Source organism: Myripristis murdjan, chromosome 17 (genome assembly GCF_902150065.1).
Source record: "Myripristis murdjan chromosome 17, fMyrMur1.1, whole genome shotgun sequence".
In the NCBI taxonomy this organism is placed as follows: Eukaryota; Metazoa; Chordata; class Actinopteri; order Holocentriformes; family Holocentridae; genus Myripristis; species Myripristis murdjan.
The window spans coordinates 34,262,311-34,281,062 of NC_043996.1; the positions used below are offsets into that span (position 1 = coordinate 34,262,311).

Sequence of the window (18,752 nt, forward strand, 5' to 3'; positions counted from 1 at the left end):
AAGAACAGAGCACGCAGAGCAAGAAATGAATGAATGAGGATGAATAATGAAAGAAGAAGAAATGCTCAGGTTTCAAGTTACCTTTCCAGAGAGTCAGAATCAGGATGTTTGTCAGCCAGTGTTTCATGTCTGCAGTGAGAGGGGAGGAGAGAGAGGAAGAGCATTGATGCTCTGATGGATCTGGGCCTTCACACCATTGGTCCTTCACCTTCATCATTTGTTGAGGAAGTCTTGTTTAAATTGTAATCAGTGGCTGTTGAAAGTGGATGGGTGGATATTTCACCTTGGTTCTTCTCCAGAGAAGTTCATGAGGGCTTTAAACCTCTGACCTTTCAGTTATGGGAGAATCTCTTTCACTGCTACCTCCACCAGATTACTCTGCCATTTTCATTCAGTCAGAATATTCATCTTTATAATTATATGTTCACTGACATTACTGTTAACATTTCATTAAAACTTCATAAACAAGAGACTTTACTGTTTTTTGTTTCCTCATGTTCCACATGGTCTGTTAGATTTGGGGATCTGGCAGTGAGTTCTTGATATGATGATGTCACTCTTAGGACAGATGGACTCACTCATGTTTATTGATTTATTTTTTAACTTTGCTTCTATAATTTCACACAAGGCAAAGATTATTGAAATAGATTAGATTAAAGATTTGATTTTAGATGATCCATAAGTTTCATTCAAAGGAGAAACTGTGCTGATGCTGTCAGCGGTCTTTGTGAAATTTAATCTTGAATCAAGGAAACTTCATCAGTAAAAAACAAATTCCACCAAATATTGAAGGTTGTTTAAGATCGCAAGGTTTCACCTACCTGATGTTTACATTAACACTTTATTTTGAAAATTCAGTTTTTCCTCTGCCTTTATTTGTTATTAAAGACACAGGAAAAATTAGACACATCACAAGTATTAAAATGACTGTGAGTTATCCTGGAGATGACATGAGCTCCACCACTAGATCACATCCACAACTGTAGTCTCAATAATCGTGGAGATAAAGGACATCCCTGTCAAGTGCCTCCATCTAGAAAAATAATGATAATTAAACACTTGTTGAAATTGAATTATATATATTTTATCACTGAGCACCAAGGTAATTACTACACATCAGAGTGATGCTGTCTTAGTTTGTCAGGGCAACATGTCAGTGTGCTGATGTGATAACGCCACTCGAGGGCGCCGTTGTTCAATAGCAGGAGGAACTGAAGTGTGTAAATACTCTGTGAGGACACGTCAGGTTTTTGTACAGAGACTGTGTGTTTCCTGTCACTGTGGGCTTCACAGCACAGTAGTACAGAGCAGAGTCTGTCACTGCAGCAGAGGAGATCTCCAGATCCATTTGGGTTTTCTCTTCATTCACTTTAATATAAAGTCCAGAGTTTGGATCAGCTTTTTTTGCTCCTGAACCTGTGCCCAAGTGGAAGAAGAGGAACTCTGGTGGTTTTCCTGGATCTTGACGATACCAGAAGAAGTAATCACCACCAGTTGCTTTCTCTGAATATTTGTATGACAGAGTAATGTTGCTGCCTTCCAAACTGGACTTCTCATTCTTGACAGGAGTGAGATCTCCACAGTGAACATCTGTCAAAAATAGATTTATCATAATGCATTTACACAGTAATTTCTTGTGTTCTGGGTTTAATGTTTTTTAATACATTGAGGCAAACATGTTTATTAATTCATATTTGTTTCAGACAGAATTTACATCATACATGTCTTACCTTCAACAATACACAAGAGCAACAGAAAGTAAAATGACAACATGTTGAATGAATGAAGAGCTGCTAGTTCCCTGGTGTTTCTGTAGCTTCCTCTCACTATTCAGCCCCTTGTGTTTCCTGATGGTTCCTCCCCTTCAAATGCCATTGCTGCTGTCATGGGCGTTTTTAAAGTTCTCCAGAGGTTTTTGTACAGAGACTGTGTGTTTCCTGTCACTGTGGGCCTCACAGCACAGTAGTACAGAGCAGAGTCTGTCACTTCAGCTGAGGAGATCTCCAGATCCACACGACTCTGCTCTTTGATGTGTTGGATGCCCAGTCCTGGTATGGGATTATTTACGACTCCTGAGTTTTCCAGTATGAGGAACTGGGGAGCTGATCCAGGATACTGGCGGTACCATAACAGACTGTAAACTTGAGAGCTGCTGTATCTGCAGGAGAGCTTCACTTTACTGCCCTCAGCGGCTTGTTCAGCATCCTTCTCTGGTGTGATGGTGTCTCCAACACTTTGACCTGGAATGAAACGTTTGAGGGAATTCAATCATTTTCAATCTAAAAATCTTTTCAGAGTGACATCAACTCATTCTGTATGCCAGCAACTTTGTTTTGAAAGTTTGTTTTTGTAAAACTTTGCAATAATGTTAGTTCATAAGATGTTCATGTGGTCTGGTGGAAATTTGGTTTAAAGTTGGTCCAAGATGTTTTCCAACAAGTTAACAAACCAAATATGTGAATGTGGTGGAATATGTTCTTACCCCATAACATGCAGAATGAGATCAGTGAGCAGAGAGTCAACATTGCTGACTCAGTGATGTTGAGCAGGAATAATTTAACTGGATGGGACTGACACAAAAGTCTCTTCATCATGTGTTCATAACTGTGCTCCTCCTCTTGACAGGTTTTCCATCACAGTGCATCTGTAGGTTTTATAGATGAAACCAGTAGGAGGCGCCACAGTCACAGCAAAATGTGAACTGCAGAATTACCTAATTTGTGCCAGGGCTATAATGAAGATGATGAGAAAATCTGTTGACCAACAAATACTGCAGTAAAGAGGACAGGTAAAACTCTGCTGGTCCACTGTGGCTCCGTGGTTGATATGAAGTCTCAGTGAGTTAGAAACTGCTCTTATTGGTCCTTGTCCTACTGAGCATGCTCAGTAAGCACAGATCACAGTGAACAGACTGCACTTCTAAATCTCCAAGAGGAAACCTGTTGTGTGATGCTGCCTCTCCCTGGCTCTGCAGAATAAACCCTGGCTCATTTCTAACTGTGGCATCAGTAAAGTGATGAATACAGTATATCATTTTGTTTGACATGTGACAGAATTTCAGTTGTGACTTGAAGTTGGTGTAAGGCACCTGGCAAAAAAGAAGGATCAAATGGTGGTCCATAACACATAGTCAAGTGTTTGATTTATTTTGAGTTTCGTTTAGTCTGAGTTTAACAACCAGGAATGGAATTGCAATGATTTCTTTAGCCTAAAATAATAAAATAGACAAGAGCAACAACAAAAAACGTACAAGTATGATAATGTGATGAGTTAAACAACAAATAAATTGAAATAGAAAAAAAGACCACATTTGTTAAAACTTTTTAAGTGGTTTCTTTGAGTATTGTGCTTTCACTAACATCATTCTGTTAATCAATGATCAAATTTGAAAGACATATTTAGCATGAAACACTAAAACCACAATCACAGCCTTTGTTTACTGTTGTTTGTTTTTTGTCAATACATTTTCACCACACAGCACACACAATAAAATGATGGAGCAGATGATCATCATGAAGTCAGTATGCTCCAGTATGAATGATGAACAGGAAGGATTGACAGAAATGTTGATTCCATCATCTGTTCTGATGTGTGACTTTGCTGCTCTTGACACATTTTGGATCTTCGTTCTGGATCCGGAGGAAATGTTGTCAGAGTCCAGAAGAATCCAGGAGGAGGAGCAAACCTGATGGTTTGTTTCTCTGGTGTTTTTTTTTTTTTTTTTGTTTGTTTTTTTTTATCGTATTTGTACCATCATCCAGCTGATTAGTCATTGCTGTGTATTTGCTGAGCATGTGAGTCCTCCCACAGTGTTTGACTAGCAGCTGGAACCACAGTGGCTCTGATAAAGCATGAGTTCCCACAATCCATCTGATATGAAGCTGTGGTTTGAATTCCACTTCCCTCCTCTTTGAAGAATAGTGAGATATCTGTGTTCAGGTTTTTGTACAGCCTCCTGTAGACTTTCTATCACTGTGTGTCTAGAGCACAGTAGTAGAGAGCTGTGTCTGCCAGGGTTAGGCCTGTTATGGTGAGTTCAGTGGATGTGTCGCTTGTTTTGGATCCATAACGATTATTAGGAATATATTGACCGCTGTAACCTTTGGCTCCTTTCCAGAGTATAAACTGAGGAGCCTGGTCAGACTGATGTCTGTACCAGTGAAGGGAAATTCCTCTGGAGCTTGTTTGATAGGAGCAGGTGAGTGTGACAGATTGCCCCTCTGTCCCACTGACTTCATCTCGTACAGGAGAGATGTCGTCTGCAGCTGTTAGCCCTGGAAAAAGTGGAGAAAATCAAGCCATTAGACTAACATTGTCCATGAGGCTGAGAGGAGAAGACAGTGGAAAATGTCCAGTGTCCAGTGTTCCTCTATGGCCAGCAGCAGCTCAAGTGTTGAGAGAGTTGACTGGAGCTGAGATCACAACATGACTAGTTTGTGCATGACTGCTTGACACAGACATGTAGATGAGTGTGGCTTTTCACTGCCTGCTGTCTGATGTCAGCCTGTAGCATACAGGGAGTTATCTCCAAGCTAACAAATGACAGCAGATATGCCATGTTCTGCTCCTGTGGAATCTGCACATCAACAACAAATAGAGCTTGATGAGCTGGAGAAAGCTTTCTATATTGCTAGAAACAGGTGGATCAAAGTGTGATGCTGTCTATCATACCAAAGAGAAGTGCAGCAAGAATAATCCACAGCCAGTGTTCCATCTCTACAACAAGGTCTAAAGCAACAGGAGAAACTAGCTGATGTTCAGCATTCAGTGTGAGAGTTGTTCTCTTCATGGCAGCAGTTTTTAATGACAGAATGGTCCAACAGGGCAACAACAGAGCAACGCCTGCTGGGTCATGTCGCCCTCTAGTGGAGGAGAAGAGTTCAACTCATGTTTTGAGAGGGGAAACATGCTGGTATCTGCTGGGTTTGTGTAGACTTGGTTGACTTTGGAGAAATTGTCATTTTCTACAGTTTGTACCACTGACCATGTTTGTGTGATGAGGAATCGTCGATTGAGCAGACACTCCATGTGTACAGAACAACTTGTTGGCTTCATTTGTGGAGCAGCAACGCCTCTGCAAGTCATTTTCTGTGGTGGATTTGATCAGTAAATAAGTAAGATTACCTTTTAAAACTGAGGGTTTCACTCAGACAAGAATCCTGAATGAATGCATTTTGAAATAACTTGATAACACAAGAAAATGTCTCCTAGGGCTCTGTGTTTGCAGTGAAGTGCAGCTTCTGCTGTTGGCTGTCAGGTTTTTGTACAGAGACTGTGTGTTTCCTGTCACTGTGGGCTGCACAGCACAGTAGTACAGAGCAGAGTGTGTCACTGCAGCAGAGGAGATCTCCAGATCCATTTGGGTTTTCTCTTCATTCACTTTAAAAGACAGTCCAGAGTTTGGATCAGCTCCTGAACCTGTTCCCAAGTGGTAGAGGAGGAACTGTGGTGGTTTTCCTGAATCTTGACGAAACCAGAGGAAGTAATCATTACCAGCTGCTTTCTCTGAATATTTGTATGACAGAGTAACGTTGCTGCCTTCCAAACTGAACTCTTCATCCTTGACAGGAGTGAGATCTCCACAATCAGCATCTGCAACAACAGATTTGACTCACAGTCATGGATTTAATCAATGAACCAGATTACATTTGACATACTGGGTTAATCAGCTGCAGTCAAACCAGACTCATGAAGAATTAGTTTCATCCGACATTTTGTTTGTATACCAAGTGATTTGAAGTGTGTCTTACCTTTAATAATACACACCAGTAACAGAAAGTAAAATGACAGCATGTTGAATGAAAGAAGAACAAAGTGTAAAATGAAGAGCTGCTAGTTCCCTGGTCTTTCTGTAGCTTCCTGTCACTATTCAGCCCCTTGTGTTTCCTGATGGTTCCTCCCCTTCAGATGCCATTGCTGCTGTCATGGGCGTTTTTAAAGTTCTCCAGAGGTTTTTGTAGAGGGACTGTGTGTTTCCTGTCACTGTGGGCTGCACAGCACAGTAGTACAGAGCAGAGTCTGACACTTCAGCTGAGGAGATCTCCAGATCCACTCCATTTCTCGTCTGATTCAGATGAACAGACAGTCGTGGGATTGGAGGTTTTGCTTCCACTACATTAGGAGTTGTTGTGTCTGTGATCAGGAGAAGGAACTGAGGAGCTGATCCAGGATACTGTCGATACCACTGGAGATTATCAGCTTTAGTTGAATAGTTACAGGATAGAGTGACGCTGAGGTCCTGAGATGAATACACTTCAGCTCTGATGGCAGTAATATCATCTGCAAATGTGTCACCTGTTGAAGGAAAAACATACATGGAGAGTTTAGTTTCAAAATCATTCATTGATGACTTGCTGCTGATTTCTTTGTCTTGAGTTTGTACATACAAAAGACACTGAATAGTGAATTCCAGTTCAAAAGAAAAGCTGAACCCAGAATATAGTTTTTAATTGACCTTGTTGTTTTCCAGTTTGTCTTGTGAAAACCTTTACGTACCTACAAGAGCTGACAGGAGTAAAAGTGCAAAGTGTATTGCCATGGTTAGAGAGCAGAATGTGGAATATGTTTCTGTTCAATGAGGTGTGTCTGCTTTTATGAGCTGTGGTTGGTCTGATGTTCACAGCTGGGAAGAAAACAGCTCTCTGCCATGCAGCCTCCTCTGCAGTCAGTAGGAGGAGCTACACATCCACTCATCCTGGACCTGAAGCCGTTTCCATGGTGATGAGATGGGGAAAGATGGAGGTCTGTTTTAGACATTAAGAGTTTCACACCTTTTTTACAACAACAAAATCCTTTAACCTTTTCAAAATGTTTTTTAAATTCATTTATGTAAAAGTAAAAAGAGCACACCAGTGCAGGCAATATTCTGATTTCGTGTTGATTTTCCACGTCTGTGAATGTGAACAGGACTTGCGTTTGGAGACGCCCATAAATGTTGAACAGAGAGAAAAAGGACACTCCATGGAGGACCACAATGTCCACATCTTGGATAGAGAGGACAGATGGTTGGACAGAGGAGAGAAGGAAGCGATCTCTGTCAAGATAGAGAAACCATCTGTCATCAGAGGAGGAGGTCTCAGACACCATCTGCCTCCAACCTACAACGCTGTACTGTCACCCTTCACAGGAAGTCCAACCACACACCCTTGACCTCTTGTGATCCCAACGACCACCATTCACTCCTGGAAGACCCTAACCAGCGTCCTTCACTCCTGAAGTCAGGTGACTCCACCAACACTAACACCAGTCATCACAACAGGAAGGAGCACTAACGCTCCAGTAGTTTCAACCACCTGGACAACGTCCCCACACAGGTTAAATACCTGGGACTCCCCACCAGTCTGTTAGAACTGAAGAAGCCTCTTGGATGAGAAGTCAAACGTCTTCAAGAATCTACAAATAGTCCAGCTGATCTCAGTTCAACCCCACGTGGATAACCGTGACCTGGATGACTGAGATCCTACACAGACGTTGCATTTAATGTTTCTGTGGAGAAACAGATACCAGGCAGGATGACAGCAGTTTGTTATTTGATGATTTGAAGCAGAATTCAGTTGTTGGTGTTGTTTTGATGCCACGCTACTGGAAATTGTTTCTGCAGTTGTTTTTTCCCAAAAACACGACTGCAGGCACACTGAATGTTTTCCAGAAAGTTAAACCAAAGTAAAAGAATTTGACTTCATAACAATGAGCATACAGTCCAATCAATACATTTCACACCCATTAATATGTAGGATGAGCAGCACAAAATCTAACTTAAACAAACATTTTGTTTTGTTAAAAAAAAATCATGAACAACAAATAATATATATATATATATATATATAAATCAAAACAAACAGGATAACAAACTGCAGAATGCACAAAACAGAACAACATTTAAAGGATTGATGGAGTGAAATTTATTTGAAAGTGAGGTTTTATTCTTATGAAGTATTTAAAAAGAAAATAGTTGAGTTGGCAATTCTTACACTGTAAAAAATTACCAGCATTTCACAATAATTAACAGGATTATTTTACAGTAACTTGTTGTAATTGAGTTCCCCTGTAATATCCCAATGAATACCTGTAAAAACTACAGTATCCTTGGATTTTACAGCATTTAACTGTTATTTTACAGTAAAATCCTGCAAATCAAAACACCCCTGTTATATCACAACAAGGTCTGGAATATCACAGCAACACAGTAAAAAAAAATGCAAGGATTTCACAGCATTCAACAGTATTATTACAGTGAAATTTTGTGTTCAAATATTCCCTGGTAAGTCACATGACATAACCAAACTCACACTGAACCTGAAGAGGCCATTTCCCTCTTCTCCTCTGGGCTGAATGGAGAAGGTGAGCTGCATGCAGAACGTCTGTTTGCAGAACACCCATGGGATTTTAACTGATATTAGCACTATGAGCTAACTAGCTAACGTTAGCTAGCTGTAGCATTTGCCCGTGTGGTCTGATATAGGCCAGCTAACGCTAGCTAGCTAATGTTAGCGTTTGCTATTTACCACAGCCGATCTTATTATTTGAATTTGAATAACTAAATACTGTACATTATGCTTTTACTGAACTGTTGAGTGTGCATATGATAAGATTATGAAGGATGATGACTCAACTTGATGCAATACATAAGTCTATTTAAGACTGAAACTATCTTTGCTTATTAACAGGTTCTTCTTGGGCATCAATCCTGAGAGAGGCTCAAAGACCAGGAAGCGACAACAATGAACCTCATATGAGCAGCTTTGAGGAAACTAATGGACTTTGAGTGGGCATCATAGTTTTTTTCGTTTGTTTGTTTTTGCTGCAGCAGTTGTCAGGCTCAGTTTTGAGTCATTCTTTTTGTACATTTTTTAAAGACAACTTTGCACTACAAGATTTTTGTACAACGCTGTTGCGTGTGGATTATAGAATGTTTGAGAGTGAGAGGAGCGCCTGACCCCTTCACCACATCCCTTCATCGCTCTCTCCCTTCCTCTCTTACCTTGCCATGTAGGCCTCATTCCCATCCTCTTACTGTTATTGGGACACAGCTGGGTAGTTGAATGGCAGGTTTCTGCACAGTTTCTCTGCATTTTAAGATGCTTTGAAAAGTTTGACTAGGACTAGGAAGTTGAATTTCTTGGCATTTATGTTGAATAACCCTTTACTTGTAAATAAATATGCCATTGGGCTAACATGGACTTTACCTCAGAGTTGTGTGTTGGTGTGTTAACTGTACAATGATTGTAAATTCACAGTAAATGGAAACTTCATCTGCATTACTTTCACAGTAAATTACTGGCCAATTTTTGCATGATTTCCACAGTATACATAGTAAATTCACAGTAAATTACTGTCAACTTGTGCATTACTTTCACAGTACACACTGTAAAAGTACAGGGCCTTGTTGTAATGATGTACAGCAAAAGGTTGTAATTCCTCAGTAATGTACTGTAATATCACAGTAATTGCTTTGTCACTGAAGCTGTGAAGTTACAATACACAGTTGTGCTTTTACAGCAATGCATTGTAATATCACAGATGTGAAATTACAGTAAATTGCTGTGAGTACATTTCACAGTATATTGCTGTAATCCTTACTGTGAAAGTCATGCAAAACTTATCCAATAATTTACTGTGAATTCACAGTGAAAAAGCAGTGTATGTCCCAAAAATCCAGAATCACTGATTCACAGTAAATGTACAATAAAGTGTCCAGGTCAAATATTTAAACTATTTTGATGGATGGATGTATGGATGGATGGATGGATGGATGGATGGATGGATGGATGGATGGATGGATGGAAGGATGGATGGATGGATGGATGGATGGATGGACCCCAAACTGGTAAATTCTTGTGTTCCAGCAGCAGGTTGTCCAGTCATTGAGCAGGAGTGATGGTCGACTTCACAAAATATACTCCTGAACATGAGGAGACGTCTGTGTCTTTAGAGAAATTAGAAAAACACAAGTCATAAAATAAATGAAGTGGATCAATTAAAAAAAGAAAACAATGATGAATACCCAATAAAAGAAATAAAAAATAAGATACACTAAATTATATCTATAGAATATCAATAGAGTTTCACTGTTGAACATTGGCGGCTGGTGGATTTTTTTCCAGGTACGGCTACAGAAAAAAAAAAAAAAAAATCAAGCAATCATGTAAGGTATCATACCAGTATATTTATGTCAATGAAAGGCGTTTTTAATTTGCACAACTGAATGTTGTAATGAAATTATAATATAACTAAACAGTGTAATACAATAATACTATGTCATAATAAGTTACTATTATTATATTCAGTTAGCCAAGCCTTTTAGTAAACCAGCTCCTACAAGGTGACCTGGTATATCGTCTTCCTCTGTCCTTTGATTCCTGTGTAATTTTGATATCAGGTTGATCATGTCCAAGCTCTTTCATTCTTTGCTTTGCTTGCGCTCTTCTTCTCTCAGATGGTGTATTGTGCAGGGATTTAACTGAATTTTCTTTTTCCTGAATGAATTTACTGTCTGTTTACTTTTCACTCACGACGCTCGTCATCTTCTTCTCTCTACTCTTCATTTATTTGTGATGGCAGGTGTGCCGGTATGTCAGTTTCACCTGTGAGGTTTACGCGTTGCTGCCCCCAAGAGGTTGGTGGTGTGTATTAGCTTGAACGCAGGAAAAATGCGCCCAAAGCAGCTCCTATCTCTTGTATTGAAGAGGAGCGTAATGCGCATGTCCAACTCAATACCAGAGTCAAGCATAAAGATCCTTGTGCCCAAACAGGTGACAGTCAGTAACCTATCAGGAACTTTAGACAACGTGGAACATTTTACACCAACATTATGTCGCAGATTATACAATTTACTGACTGGTCAGTAACTATATAATATTCAATTTGCTGGATTAGTCATTTAAAATATACCAAAGGATATATTTCAAAGTAGTTTTTATTCAATGCAAGATGCAAGATGTTGGGAGTGGTGGGGCGGCGCCCTAGCGCCCTCTATTGGCCGGCCACCACTGCTGTTGAACCTTTGCATCGCCAATATGTTTAGTGAAATGTATCTGAAAAATACCTATTGAATAGTATATAACATAAAAATGTCATATACATAAATGTTTTAACATATGAGTGTAAAATGATAATAAACTACTAGTGTAAAATATACCACAGCTTGATTAATGTGGTTTTCATTAGACATTCTGTTTGTAGCCTCATCCAGCTGATTAGTCATTGCTGTGTATTTGCTGAGCATGTGAGTCCTCCCACAGTGTTTGATTAGCAGCTGGAACCACAGTGGCTCTGATAAAGCATGAGTTCCCACAATCCATCTGATATGAAGCTGTGCTTTGAATTCCACTTCCCTCCTCTTTGAAGAATAGTGAGATATCTGTGTTCAGGTTTTTGTACAGCCTCTTGTAGACTTTCTATCACTGTGTGTCTAGAGCACAGTAGTAGAGAGCTGTGTCTGCCAGGGTTAGGCCTGTTATGGTGAGTTCAGTGGATGTGTCGCTTGTTTTGGATCCATAACGATTATTAGGAATATGTTCATAAGTGTTGCCTTTGGCTCCTTTCCAGAGTATAAACTGAGGAGCCTGGTCAGACTGATGTCTGTACCAGTGCAGTGCTATACTGGTGTAACTTGTTTGATAGGTGCAGGTGAGTGTGACAGATTGCCCCTCTGTCCCACTGACTTCATCTTGTTCAGGAGAGATGTCGTCTGCAGCTGTTAGCCCTGGAAAAAGTGGAGAAAATCAAGCCATTAGACTCACATTGTCCATGAGGCTGAGAGGAGAAGACAGTGGAAAATGTCCAGTGTCCAGTGTTCCTCTATGGCCAGCAGCAGCTCAAGTGTTGAGAGAGTTGACTGGAGTTGAGATCACAACATGACTAGTTTGTGCATGACTGCTTGACACAGACATGTAGATGAGTGTGGCTTTTCACTGCCTGCTGTCTGATGTCAGCCTGTAGCATACAGGGAGTTATCTCCAAGCTAACAAATGACAGCAGATATGCCATGTTCTGCTCCTGTGGAATCTGCACATCAACAACAAATAGAGCTTGATGAGCTGGAGAAAGCTTTCTATATTGCTAGAAACAGGTGGATCAAAGTGTGATGCTGTCTATCATACCAAAGAGAAGTGCAGCAAGAATAATCCACAGCCAGTGTTCCATCTCTACAACAAGGTCTAAAGCAACAGGAGAAACTAGCTGATGTTCAGCATTCAGTGTGAGAGTTGTTCTCTTCATGGCAGCAGTTTTTAATGACAGAATGGTCCAACAGGGCAACAACAGAGCAACGCCTGCTGGGTCATGTCGCCCTCTAGTGGAGGAGGAAAGTTCAACTCATGTTTTGAGAGGGGAAACATGCTGGTATCTGCTGGGTTTGTGTAGACTTGGTTGACTTTGGAGAAATTGTCATTTTCTACAGTTTGTACCACTGACCATGTTTGTGTGATGAGGAATCGTCGATTGAGCAGACACTCCATGTGTACAGAACAACTTGTTGGGTTCATTTGTGGAGCAGCAACGCCTCTGCAAGTCATTTTCTGTGGTGGATTTGATCAGTAAATAAGTAAGATTACCTTTTAAAACTGAGGGTTTCACTCAGACAAGAATCCTGAATGAATGCATTTTGAAATAAGTTGATAACTCATGAAAATGTCTCCTAGGGCTCTGTGTTTGCAGTGTAGTGCAGCTTCTGCTGTTGGCTGTCAGGTTTTTGTACAGAGACTGTGTGTTTCCTGTCACTGTGGGCTTCACAGCACAGTAGTACAGAGCAGAGTGTGTCACTGCAGCAGAGGAGATCTCCAGATCCACACCACGCTTGTCTTCAGACAGTTTAGTAGAAATCCTTGGGTCTGATTTGAGAATCTCTGTTGACTGTTTAAATCCATAAATGGACAGGAGGAACTGTGGTGGTTTTCCTTGATCTTGACGATACCAGAAGAAGTAATCATTTGTATCAGCAGCTTTGGAGTAGTTGTATGACAGAGTAACTTTGCTGCCTTCCAAACTGAACTCTTCAGTCTTGATTGGAGTGAGATCTTGACAGTGAACATCTGCCAACATAGATGTGACTCACATTAATGGATTTAAACAATAATTGTTATTACATTTGACACTTGGTTAAACAGATTACACACAATTACACTGTAAGGTTTTTCATGGGATTTTTTTTTCATACTACAATTACTTGTTTACCAAATTATTTAAAACACAGCTTACCTTCAATGATACACATGAACAACAGAAAGTAAAATAACAACATGTTGAATGAAAAAAGAACAAAGTGTAAAATGAAGAGCTGCTAGTTCCCTGGTCTTTCTGTAGCTTCCTGTCACTATTCAGCCCCTTGTGTTTCCTGATGGTTCCTCCCCTTCAAATGCCATTGCTGCTGTCATGGGCGTTTTTAAAGTTCTCCAGAGGTTTTTGTACAGAGACTGTGTGTTTCCTGTCACTGTGGGCTTCACAGCACAGTAGTACAGAGCAGAGTCTGTCACTTCAGCTGAGGAGATCTCCAGATCCACACCATTTCTCTTCTGGTTCAGCTGAACAGACAGTCGAGGGATTGGAGGTTTTGCTTCCACTACAGTAGGAGTTGTTGTGTCTGTGATCAGGAGAAGGAACTGAGGAGCTGATCCAGGATACTGTCGATACCACTGGAGACTTTGAGCTTTAATTGTATAGTTACAGGATAGAGTGACGCTGCGGTCCTGAGATGAATACACTTCAGCTCTGATGGCAGTAATATCATCTGCAAATGTATCACCTGTTGAAGGAAAAACATACATGGAGAGTTTAGTTTCAAAATCATTCATTGATGACTTGCTGCTGATTTCTTTGTCTTGAGCTTGTACATACAAAAGACACTGAATAGTGAAATCCAGGTTCAAAGAAAAACTAAATCCAGATTATAGTTTTTAATTGACCTTGTTGTGTTCCAGTTTGTCTTGTGAAAACCTTTACGTACCTCCAAGAGCTGACAGGAGTAAAAGTGCAAAGTGTATTGCCATGGTTAGAGAGCAGAAAGTGGAATATGTTTCTGTTCAATGAGGTGTGTCTGCTTTTATGAGCTGTGGTTGGTCTGATGTTCACAGCTGGGAATAAAACAGCTCTCTGCCATGCAGCCTCCTCTGCAGTCAGTAGGAGGAGCTACACATCCACTCATCCTGGACCTGAAGCCGTTTCCATGGTTACAAAATGGGAAAAGATGAAGGTCTGTTTTTGACATCAACAGTTTCACAGCTTTTTTACAACAACAAAATCCTTTACCCTTTTCAAAACATGTTTTTTTTTTTTTTTTTTTTTAATTTTTTGTTCAAAGAGCACATCGGTACAGGGAATATTCTGATTTAGTGATGATTTTCCACGTCTCTGAATGTGAACAGGATTTGCGTTTGGAGACGCCCATAAATGTTGAACAGAGAGAAAAGGGACACTCCTTGGAGGACCACAATGTCCACATCTTGGATAGAGAGGACAGATGGTTGGACAGAGGAGAGAAGGAAGCGATCTCTGTCAAGATAGAGAAACCATCTCTCAATAGAGGAGGAGGTCTCAGACACCATCTGCCTCCCACCTACAACGCTGTACTGTCACCCTTCACAGGAAGTCCAACCACACACCCTTGACCTCTTGTGATCCCAATGACCACCATTCACTCCTGGAAGACTCTAACCAGCGTCCTTCACTCCTGAAGTCAGGTGACTCCACCAAAACTAACGCCGGTCGTCACAACAGGAAGGAGCACTGACGCTCCAGTAGTTTCAACCACCTGGACAACGTCCCCACACAGGTTAAATACCTGGGACTCCCCACCAGTCTGTTAGAACTGAAGAAGCCTCTTGGATGAGAAGTCAAACGTCTTCAAGAATCTACAAATAGTCCAGCTGATCTCAGTTCAACCCCACGTGGATAACCGTGACCTGGATGACTGAGATCCTACACAGACGTTGCATTTAATGTTTCTGTGGAGAAACAGATACCGGGCAGGATGACAGCAGTTTGTTATTTGATGATTTGAAGAAGAATTCAGTTGTTGCTGTTGTTTTGATGCCACGCTACTGGAAATTGTTTCTGCAGTTGTTTTTTCCCAAAAACACAACAGCAGGCACACTGAATGTTTTCCAGAAAGTTAAACCAATTTACAAGAATTTGACTTCATAACAATGAGCATACAGTCCAATCAATACATTTCACACCCATTAATATAATATATAGGATGAGCAGCACAAAATCTAACTTAAATAAACTTTTTTGTTTGTTTTGTTAAAAGAAATCATGAACAACAAATAACATGAAAAATGAATCAAAGCAAACAGGATAACAAACTGCAGAATGCACAAAACAGAACAACATTTAAAGGATTGATGGAGTGAAATTCATTTGAAAGGGAGGTTTTATTGTTATGAAGTATTTAAAAAGAAAATAGTTGAGTTGGCAATTCTTGTGTCCTAAAAATCCAGAATCACTGATTCACAGTAAATGTACAGTAAAGCGTCCAGGTCAAATACTTAAACTATCTTGATGGATGGATGGAAGGATGGAAGGATGGATGGAAGAATGGATGGATGGATGGATGGATGAATGGATGGATGGATGGACCCCAAACAGGTAAATTCTTGTGTTCCAGCAGCAGGTTGTCCAGACATCGAGCAGGAGTGATGGTCGACTACACAAAATATACCTCTGAACAATAGTTCTTCTGTGTCTTTAAAGAAATTAGAAAAACACAAGTAACAAAATAAATGAAGTGGATCAATTAAAAAAGAAAACAATGATGAATACCCAATAAAAGAAATAAAAATTGAGATATACTAAAATATATCTATACAATATCTAGAGATTTTTCGCCATTGAACTATTGCATCGATGATATAGTGAAATGTATGTGGAAAACATCTGTTGATTAGAATATAACCTATATGCCTATATGCCATGCAGAACTGCGAGGCTCTGTGACAGCTTCTACCCAACCGCCATCAGACCTCTGAACACCTGCAAAAACCTCGGACTCTAACAGCACATAAAAACACTCACACTTTCCTGTGCAATATGCTGAGCAGACCTCAGCCACACTGTTTACCTCCACTTATCTATTTATTACGACTGTTCTGTACATACATCTTGCACATATATTTTTGCACATACATATTTATATTTTAACATATGAGTGTAAAAAGATGATAAACTACTAGCATACAGTATACTGTAGCTTGATTGGTGTGTTTTTTATTAGACAGTGTGTTTGTACCATCATCCAGTTGATTAGTCATTGCTGTGTGTTTACTGAGCATGTGAGTCCTCCCACAGTGTTTGATTAGCAGCTGGAACCACAGTGGCTCTGATAAAGCATGAGTTCCCACAATCCATCTGATATGAAGCTGTGCTTTGAATTCCACTTCCCTCCTCTTTGAAGAATAGTGAGATATCTGTGTTCAGGTTTTGTACAGCCTCTTGTAGACTTTCTATCACTGTGTGTCTAGAGCACAGTAGTAGAGAGCTGTGTCTGCCAGGGTTAGGCCTGTTATGGTGAGTTCAGTGGATGTGTCGCTTGTTTTGGATCCATAACGATTATTAGGAATATATTTAGCACTGCTACTTGACTTGGCTCCTTTCTTCAGTATAAACTGAGGAGCCACGCCAGACTGATATCTGTACCAGTGAAGTGCTATAATGGTGTCACTAGTTTGATAGGAGCAGGTGAGTGTGACAGATTGCCGCTCTGTCCCACTGACTTCATCTTGTTCAGGAGAGATGTCGTCTGCAGCTGTTAGCCCTGGAAAAAGTGGAGAAAATCAAGCCATTAGACTAACATTGTCCATGAGGCTGAGAGGAGAAGACAGTGGAAAATGTCCAGTGTCCAGTGTTCCTCTATGGCCAGCAGCAGCTCAAGTGTTGAGAGAGTTGACTGGAGCTGAGATCACAACATGACTAGTTTGTGCATGACTGCTTGACACAGACATGTAGATGAGTGTGGCTTTTCACTGCCTGCTGTCTGATGTCAGCCTGTAGCATACAGGGAGTTATCTCCAAGCTAACAAATGACAGCAGATATGCCATGTTCTGCTCCTGTGGAATCTGCACATCAACAACAAATAGAGCTTGATGAGCTGGAGAAAGCTTTCTATATTGCTAGAAACAGGTGGATCAAAGTGTGATGCTGTCTATCATACCAAAGAGAAGTGCAGCAAGAATAATCCACAGCCAGTGTTCCATCTCTACAACAAGGTCTAAAGCAACAGGAGAAACTAGCTGATGTTCAGCATTCAGTGTGAGAGTTGTTCTCTTCATGGCAGCAGTTTTTAATGACAGAATGGTCCAACAGGGCAACAACAGAGCAACGCCTGCTGGGTCATGTCGCCCTCTAGTGGAGGAGGAAAGTGGGAAACAGGCTTCCAGCAGCTTGTCAGGTTTTTGTACAGAGACTGTGTGTTTCCTGTCACTGTGGGCTTCACAGCACAGTAGTACAGAGCAGAGTCTGACGGCTGCAGCTTCTGGATCTTCAGAGGAACTGATGTGTCGTTGATTTGAGCATCAAATTTCTCTTTGGGGAACTCTGCAGCATTATTTCCTGTTCCAGAAGTGTAGCGTTGCAGCATAAACTTGGGGAAATCATTCACCTCTTGTTTGTACCAGAACAGATAACCTGTTGAGTATGTAAATTCATATGTACAATCAAGTGTAATTGTCTCTCCTTCAGTAGCAATAACATCTCCTCCATGCTGGATCACTCTGTCTTCTCCTTTACACTCTGGGGAAGAACAGAGCATGCAGAGCAAGAAATGAATGAATGAGGATGAATAATGAAAGAAGAAGAAATGCTCAGGTTTCAAGTTACCTTTCCAGAGAGTCAGAATCAGGATGTTTGTCAGCCAGTGTTTCATGTCTGCAGTGAGAGGGGAGGAGAGAGAGGAAGAGCATTGATGCTCTGATGGATCTGGGCCTTCACGTCATTGGTCCTTCACCTTCATCATTTGTTGAGGAAGTCTTGTTTAAATTGTAATCAGTGGCTGTTGAAAGTGGATGGGTGGATATTTCACCTTGGTTCTTCTCCAGAGAAGTTCATGAGGGCTTTAAACCTCTGACCTTTCAGTTATGGGAGAATCTCTTTCACTGCTACCTCCACCAGATTACTCTGCTATTTTCATTCAATCAGAATATTCATTCCTATAATTATATCTTCACTAACATTTCTGTTAACATTTCACTAAATTTTCATAAACAATGACACTTTACTGATTTTTCTTTCCTCATGTTTCACATGGTCTGTCAAATTTGGGGATCTGGCAGTGAGTTCTTGATATGATGATGTCACTCTGAGGACAGATGGATTCACTCATGTTTATTTTTCTATTTTTTGCTTCTATAATTAATTGAAAAAAATGTGGAGATAAAGGACATACCTGTCAAGTGCCTACATCTTTAAAAACAATGATAATTAAATACATGTTGAAATTTTTTTTTCTTTTCTTTTTTTTTTCTTTTATCTTTTTATTTCACAATAATTCCGCAACAAAAAATGTCTGCTCTGATACAACATCAGTAACAGTAATTTGTACAATTTCTTTCTTTTTTTTTTTTTACCCACATTATTTCCTACCCTCCCCATTACTCCCTAGGGATACCAAACAGAAGAGGAAAATAAGTAAATAAATAAATAACAAATACAAAATCAAACAAACACATTGAGGGAGAACAAAAGTAATAATAATAATAACAATTAAAAAAATATATATATACATATATACATATACACACACATACAGATACATATGTAT

The 18,752-nt window shown here is 40.2% G+C and overlaps 1 gene segment (V, D, J or C); it reads right to left on the reverse strand.

Annotated features, from left to right (window-relative positions):
• Window positions 1-1,965: 1,965 nt before the first annotated feature.
• LOC115375256 (T cell receptor alpha variable 9-2-like) lies at window positions 1,966-2,540 on the reverse strand (the record flags this gene model as incomplete). The annotated part of the segment is given in 2 exon segments: window positions 1,966-2,240; window positions 2,483-2,540. Coding segments are annotated over 2 exon segments (318 nt in total), but the record flags the coding sequence as incomplete, so codon positions are not given.
• Window positions 2,541-18,752: the final 16,212 nt, after the last annotated feature.